Raw genomic sequence first — 8,484 nt, 5'->3', positions numbered from 1 at the left:
GGAGCGCCATGTGACACGTCTTGACCCCGTGAGGGTCAAGAGAGGTGTGTGTGTGTGTGTGTGTGTGTGTGTGAGAGAGAGAGAGAAAGGGAAGATGAACAGCTTGGTAAGCTGGGCGCCGTCTGGCCGGATCAGGATTCAAATTCGGGCTCAGCTCGTACATAGGCATGCTAACCACAGTACCACGGAGGCGCAACATAAAAAGGGTGGCGATGTGATATCCGTTCTCCTTACGAGTTCCGCTATGGTCTCTTTTATCGAATAAATGATAACTGTAAGAAAGAAGTTAACTTTGCAAAATATTGATACATACGGTCAACAAGAATGAAATGCGTGTGTGTGTGTGTGTGTGTAATTCACCACGGCCTGATCACGTGTTAGACTCGTAATCGCCAGCAGGTACCCTCCCGACGTGAGCATGTGCTCTTTATCGTCGATCTCTGGGTACTGCCAGGACCTCACACACTACACACCCCATCCCCCTTGCTCAAAGGGGGACAGTAACCACTCCTAGTCAACGGAAAGAATCCGGCCTGAGCGGGCTCGAACCGCCGCCCTGTCAGACCGTGAAGCCTGGCAGCTCAGCGCTCTAACCAGTTGCGCCAGTGTGTGTGTGCGTGTGTGTGTGTGTGTGCAATTCTCCCACGGCCTGATCACGAGCTGGGCTCGCAATCGCCAGTAACTACCCTTCCGACCGAAGCAAGCTCCTTATAGTCGATCTCTGGGTACTGCCGGAACCTCCACACACCACACACCCCACCCCCCTCGCTCAAGGGGGGACAATAACCACTCCCCTTTCAGTGGAAAAATCCCGGGCCTGAGCGGGGCTCGAACCTCCGCCTGCCAGACCTTGCTGCGCAGCGCTCTACCATTGAGCTACCGCGCGCGTGTGTGTGTGTGTGTGTGTGTGTGTGTGTGTACACACACACACACACACACTAACTCACTCACTCTCTCACACACACACACACACACACACACACACAGTAACGGAACATAACACCACGGAAGGAAAATAATAGAACGGCAGCAGGTAAGGAAGGAAGGAAGATAGGGACGAAGCAGGACGGCAGCTGCTGAGTATTCATTTAGTTAGTCAGTGGACGGCAAGTAGTGAGGTAGGGCGGATCACAAACTCGTGACTGCACGAACGAAATAAATAAGGAGCTACAGGATTATCGTGAGTGTTCCGAGGAGTGTTTAAGAGTGATACTATTAAATTAATTTCGTTAAAGAGCTTCATACGGTGTGTCTGACTTCATGACATTTATATTTTTTTTCACTAACTAAACAGTATCGAAAATCTTTCATCTGTATTGATGGAGGGTTTATATAAATACAGCAATCCCGTGAGACATCTGATAAGTGTTTATCATTGATACTATTACATTTATAATGTTATTTAAGAGCTTTTAAGTGGTTCGTAATCATGAGAAAAGTATGAAAAATACAGAGATACGGAGGCGGTGGCTGAGAGATCAGTGTGCTGGCGCAGGACCCGGGTTCGAGTCCCGCCCGCCTCTACAAGCTGACAATTTTCAACCATCACCGAGTAGCTTAAAACTACCTACATGCTGTCCTAAAGACCACCTCTCAACCCAGACTCTAGCGAACCTCTCTACAGAGGAGCAAAGATGAGTCCCGGGGACAGCACGAGCCAAACAAGATGGCGCCCTTTTAAACACTTGCCTGGACCACGAGCGGGCTCGGCCCAACCAGCAGATAGCCTAACGGTGCATCAGGCCGAACGTAAAAAAATATAATCACATCGGCAGACTCACGCTGCTGTTGTACTTGACCGTAGGCCTTCGCCCATTCAGTTAATTCAAGGCTTAGGTACTGTTTCTCACTGTTTAACCAGTGCCACAAGTCGAATTAACTGAATGGACGAAGGGGTCAAGTGCAGCAGTCGCGTGAGCCTGCCGATATGTGTTTATACGTGACTATGTTCTTCAGACTTTTCTTATGGCAACCCATTTTATTTTCAGCATTACCTTCACGGCCCATTTGCCAGCTTCTTGACAAGTGCTAAAAGTTGTGTGTGTGCCTTGGTATACACATTTCTCTGTTTATGAAGGAACGGCGAACCCGTGCTTGAGTGATAGCGTTGCACGTGCTCTGTTTCTGAAGAACCTCAAACGGTGTGTCTTGTGGCAGCATTTTACAGTCTCTACTCGAAAATTGACAGAGTGGAAAGTCTTAAATCAACCTACTCGTATATATATCAAGGAATAGTGTTACTAAAGAACCTCAAACAGTGTATATGCATAGTCCAGGCTATGTTACAGATTTCATTTGTTATCTTAATATTATCCAAACGTGCCCAAATTATTTCAATAGTGTTATAAAGTTTCAGTATTACACTGTGCTGTTACTGTAGGACCTCAGTCGATGTTCATCCGATGTACAGGCCGCGTGTTACAGTTCTTGCTATTTATTTTAATGGCATCAAGTTTCAAATTTACTTGTTCGTATAGATTTAATTCGAAGGTCGTCATGTATGTCAGGTTTTACTCCTTAGCTTTTAACAGGACCTAGGGTATTTTTTTTAAGTAAATGTTATTCTTGTCTTACAGTTTCTATCCATGATTTAACATTATCTGAGACCCTCAATAGCTTTTCCTTAGTTTTCACTCGAAGCATCATCTTTAGCAAAAAATAACAGGTGAAAACTATATTGCGCCACACAGAACTGACAAGCACCAGGTGAGTCTAACAAATATGTGCTTAACAGGAATGGCAGATGAATTGATAGATAGGTAGATGAGTGGATATATAGATAGACAGAGATAGCTCAGTAGAAATAAACACAGTAAGATAAAGAATTACTCTGAAAAGCAGGTGGATAGGTAAACTGAAAGACAAATGGATTGGTAAATAAACATAGATAGATAGGTTACTGAGTGCAGGACATAGTGTATGACAAGTAAAATACACAATAATGAATAAATGTCCAGCATAATATACTAGCTAGTAATCAGACAGGTGTAAATTCGTTCAAAACTATTTATTTATTTATTCAAACCAAAAAAGTAAATTATCCAGACAAAAGAGGTGAGCTTTGCTATAGGTAACGATTTGCACAATGCTAACAATAGCAAGTAGACATAGGTTATACAGATTTAGAGTATGATAAATATCTTTAAAATACCGGGACTACTATCCATATCAGGCCCTATGACATACCGTTTTTTCGCAAATATCTTTCAAACGAAGACTCGGATCAGCATGGTGCTGTGGCACGGATTGTTTCACACACTCCGCTAATTTTTGACGCTATTGTGCAATGCCAGATGCGGTAAATTATGGCGTTTACTCTTGACTGTGATGGCAAAACCTGCGTGAGCCACTCACACATTCGGACAGGTGAGGCGTGACGTATTTGTGACGTGTATCCACCACCTACCTCCACTCCTGGCTTCCCCTACTCCCACCCCCCCTTTCTCTCTCTCTCTCTCTCTCTCTCTCTCTCTCTCTCTCTCTCTCTCTCTCTCTCTCTCTCTCTCTCTCTCTCTCTCTCTCAGTGTACATGCGATGTGAAGTTATGCACACATATGACTTGTCTATAATGGCGGATATCTCGAAAGTATATGCTAAGTATGGTTGGGTGTTTTATGCACACGGCTGTTTTATCTGTAACTACGAAATATAACTTTGATTCATTATTTACCTATTCACACTTATCCTTAATTTGTTTTCGATTCCATTTCCATTTCCATTAACATTTACCCCCATATAGGGGGACAGGGTCTTCGGCCAAAAGGCGGCCCTATAAGGGGGAGCGAGCAATGCAAACTCGTTGCGGGTGTAGGGACGCCCCCGCCGCCGCCACAGCCACGGGTAATAGCCGGCGAGCAGCGATATTCTCTTGGTCAAATATATGGAAGAGTTGTAGTGCAATGACTCCTTTGCACCCACGCGGACATCGTAGTATGTTAGCCATGGCTGACAGCGATGAAAAACTCCTTCCTCCACAGGACGTGGGTATCAGCCGTCTATCGGCAGCGTGCCTGATACTTACCATGTTACGTACCTTCTTCACTTACCAAGTACGGTGTAACGGTGAAACAAGCAATAACATCAATTACGATTCCTTGCGTGAACTATCCAACCTTAATCAGCATACAATTTCTACTCATCTGCCATTAATTCAAGTCACACGTGTGCATGGGTTCATATATCGTGTACAGCGCAAGTGGAAAAGAGAGAGAGAGAAGGGGGGTATGGGGGAGAAAGCGTGGGGGAGAAAGAGGAGGGTAGGAGGGAGGGAAAGGGAGGGGCGGGAGTAGGGGAAGCCAAGGGTGGAGGTAGTTGGTGGATACACGTCACAAATACGTCACGCCTCACCTGTCCGAATGTGTAAGTGGCTCATGCAGGTTTTGCCATCACAGTCAAGAGTAAACGCCATAATTAACCGCATCTGGCATTGCACAATAGCGTCAAAAATTAGCGGAGTGTGTGAAACAATCCGTGCCACAGCACCATGCTGATCCGAGTCTTCGTTTGAAAGATATTTGCGAAAAACGGTATGTCATGGGGTCTGATATGGATAGTAAATTCCTGTGATTCCAATTTTGCCATCTCTTCTTCAGACGGGTGTAGACGGTGAAGGCATGGTCGGGACAAGGACAGACTTAGCGGAGGTGGAAGCAGCGGCTGGACCCAATGTCACCACCTCAGAAGTACTGGTGCTTCTGCTGCCTCGCTTTTTAACTCTTACCACCGCCCTTCTCGAAAACTCCGTAGGTGAGGAAATCCAAGCAATGAGAGATAGAACGGGATATAGTAACGGAGGTGTGGAACGCGGGAAGGAAAGTGTAGGGGAGAGAGAGAGAGAGAGAGAGAGAGAGAGAGAGAGAGAGAGAGAGAGAGAGAGAGAGAGATCCAATAATCTATTTCATATTAATTAGATCAATTCAACGTAAACATACCCCTTTGTAAGGGTTTTTTATCTTTCATCGCGTTGCATTGGAATTAAGTGTATATTCATTTACTTACATGTGGTATATCATCAGTTAATTATATGAATTTATACTTTGCTGGGGGTGAGGCCATGATCCGCGGGTTTAATGCGGTCTTGGTTGCCGTACGGCAGTCTGATATCATTCCTCCTGACTGAAAGAGGGGGCTGGTCCTCCCTATCTGGAAAGGGAATGAGGACCGTCAGGACTACAATAACTACCGTGGTATTACACTGCTCAGTGCGTCGGCAAAGTGCTTCTCCACCTATACCTGATGCGGATTCGCAGCGAGCCGTTGAAGCTGCAGAGACTGAGCAATCTGGGTTCATGCCTGGTAAGTCGACAGCTTGTCGTATTCTAGCGCTTCGGGCACTAGTGGACCTCTGACGTGAGTTTCGATAGAGGATTTTTTTTTTCTTAAATGCTGCCTATAGTGCCAGGAGGCTTTCTTGCGGGGCCTCTTAGACAGTCCCAACCCGTCAGTGGCGCAGGCGAATTTTGTTTATAGTTGCTGCCGTGATACATGACTCATGCTTGACCAGTGCTGACCCTCGCTGCTCCTCTTAACCGAAGTCGCTGAAGTTAAGGTTGATTGAATATTAGGGGCGCATGTGGGTAATCTTCAGCCACTCGGCGTTGGTTGAAAATTGTCAGAGTGCATCGGTGGTGCTCGAACCTAGGTCCCCGGGCTCACCACGCCCGCATGCTAACAACTCAGCCACCGCCTTCCCGATGATTGCCAACGTCGATTTCAAGAAGGCGTTTGATTCAGTGCATCGCGAGGCACTCTGGGATCTCCTGCGACTTCATGGGATTCCAACCAGGACTATTGGTTTGCTGACTGGCCTATATTCTGGGACTGAGTGCTGTGAAGTGTAAGGGGAGCTTGTTCAGCTTCTTTCCCGTGAATGCGGGGGTGATGCAGGGCTGTGTCCTTCCACCAACGCTCTTCAACAGTCGTGTGGACTGGGTACTAGGAAGAGTTGTGGACTAAAGTCATTGTGGAGCACATGTTGGTAATACCAGAATCAGTGGCCTTGTTTCTACCGATGATGCAGTAATCCTTGCAGAGTCGCTGGAGGTTCTGCTGATGGCTCTCGAGGCACTGCAAAAGGAGGCAAAGCCCTTAGGACGTCAAGTCTCCTGCGCCAAGACCAAGGTAAAGGTGTTTGGAGGCTTGTTAGATGAAACAGTACAGTCTGCTCATTCGTGTGGTGAGAACATTGAGATCTTGACAATTTTCAAATACCTTGGTATCGTAGCTCAAAACAATGATGAATCTCGTCAGAAAGTTTTACGACGAATTGGCTTGGCCCACTGTGTAATGGACTCACTCAACACGACTATATGGCGTTGTCGATACCTATGTAGAAGGACAAAGATCTGGATCTTCAAGTCGCTTGTGTTTCATGTCTTACTCTAAGGCTGTGAGACGTGGACACAAAATAGGGACTTGAAGAGGCGGATATACATGCCCTTGATAAAAAGTATCTACGCAGAATCATGGAATATTGCTGGAATAACTTTGGGCCATACCGGCAACTACTCCGTGAAACCAATTCAACATATATTACCCGCACAGTCCACCAAAGCCACTCCGGCTACACTTGCATGTGGCGCGCTACTTAGAAGTTGACCCTGCTCATCGGGTTGCTTTAAGAGACAATCCTTAGTGGAGGAGGCCAAGGAGACACCCACAGAGTTCGCGCTTCGAGCATGTCGACAGATCCTTTCAGGAGGTACTTAGGATGAGAAGGGAGGCTGCAAGAAGACCTGCTCGGAGGAACCCCCATGCTTGGCGTCGTTGGGTGGGCGAGGCGACGAACCCCCGGCGTATGGACCCCATTGATTGATTAATCCAGTGGTTCCCAACCTTTTTCCTGTCGTTTCCCCTTCATCCAATTCAACCATCCGGATTTCCCCTTCATGTGGACAAGAAAAAAATAGTCAAAACACGAAATTTTCTTGCTTAATAACACATAACAAATATAAACAAATAGTAGCCAAACACAAAATTTACTTGCTTAATAACTAACACAAATCAATCAATTAATTCGCCGGGAACTCCCTCCAAGGGTGTGGCCATGACAGAAATCAGTTCCAGTTTTCCATCTCCAAACACACATTTCACCCACATCTACGAGTAAGTCGTAAGTCCTCGCATCCCTCTTTCACCCCTCTCTTTTATGTATTCCTCAATTCTATCCTCCCAATTTACTGAGAGTCTCAAACCTGTCCCTTTGATATTACTCACATAGATACTCTTTGTAATATCAGCCCTATTCATTCTTTACATAATATGGCCAAACCATTTCATGGTATTTCTTTTAACTCTCTTCAGCATATCTCCTTGACTCAAGACAATCGTAGCACAATCGTTGATTTTTATTTCTATATAAAGTCAATAGCCTCATACAACGAGATGTTTTTCAGTCGACTAATTGCTAATAATTTACATTTTCCTCAGGTTAAGCTTCACCCTTGGAATCCTGAAATTTCCCCCAGGTCGGGAAAAACTGGATTAATCGATACTTTGACTTTTAAATCAGGTCAATCAGTCAAGCAATCTATATCGTATTCATTATGAACTAGTGTCTGTAGCTATCCTTGTGTATCCTTGTTTAAAAGGTTAATCACTTTTTCATCCTAAGCTGTATATCCTATAATGGTACGCATCATTGCTATTTCTTCTAATAGATCTTTTCATAACGACTTAAGGCTGAATTTCCCTCAGCGAAATAATAATATTGATACATTCCGGGAAAATAATAATTTAATGTTTTGGTTTTAACAGCAAATATGTGTGTGTGTGTGTGTGTGTGTGTGTGTGTGTGTGTGTGTGTGTGTATATATATATATATATATATATATATATATATATATATATATATATATATATATATATATATATATATATATATATATATATATATATATATATATATATATGTGTGTGTGTGTGTGTGTGTGTGTTTCTTAATACATTTAGTTTGTTTTTTCCCCAAGTGATAATGAACGCATACATATTCCTCAGCAATTCAGTATGTACCAAGCCAGCCTAGGTCTGTTTAATCTCTAGCCATTTCGTCACCCCAGGTAACACGACAGCGCTGAGCAAAGAGGTACTGGACATGGCCTCTAAGTTCCTTCGTCTGGATCTTGACTCCATCACGTCCTTCAGCCTGAACAGCGCCTTCCTGGAATTGTCGGGAGGCTTGTGGTCTTTGTATCTCCTCAGCATCCCTATCTTCGTAGGCATCATCATCTGGTACTTCATCATTACCTTCGTTTTGGGCAAAAACGTAATTGGCAGAAACTTTACGTAAGTCAGTTAAATTTCTTTCACCAAACTTTAGTTCATGAAATCTCTGTCGTTAATTGAGTGTTCCTGGTTATCCTGCAATCCTTATGTAATTGCAAAAAGATTACTGGAGACATATTAGTAGCTTGGGTTATTTAGCTTCAATTTCTTTCTTTTATATATATACTCGTGCAGTACAGTACGCCTTTAGAACTATTCTTG

The 8,484-nt window shown here is 44.4% G+C and overlaps 1 protein-coding gene across 1 annotated transcript in view; it reads left to right on the top strand.

Moving 5' to 3' along the window:
• The first annotated feature begins 1,104 nt into the window (after positions 1–1,104).
• LOC127003348 (uncharacterized) overlaps positions 1,105–8,484 on the top strand; it is an 8,916-nt gene continuing 1,536 nt past the window's right edge. The window contains exons 1-3 of the mRNA XM_050869876.1: positions 1,105–1,180; positions 4,593–4,746; positions 8,058–8,283. Coding sequence (XP_050725833.1) covers positions 4,614–4,746; positions 8,058–8,283 — 359 coding nt within the window. The 5' untranslated portion in view covers positions 1,105–1,180; positions 4,593–4,613. The remainder of the gene's footprint in view (positions 1,181–4,592; positions 4,747–8,057; positions 8,284–8,484) is intronic.

This window comes from Eriocheir sinensis, chromosome 3 (genome assembly GCF_024679095.1).
Source record: "Eriocheir sinensis breed Jianghai 21 chromosome 3, ASM2467909v1, whole genome shotgun sequence".
Taxonomy (NCBI): Eukaryota; Metazoa; Arthropoda; class Malacostraca; order Decapoda; family Varunidae; genus Eriocheir; species Eriocheir sinensis.
This window is presented reverse-complemented; position numbering and strand designations above follow the sequence as displayed.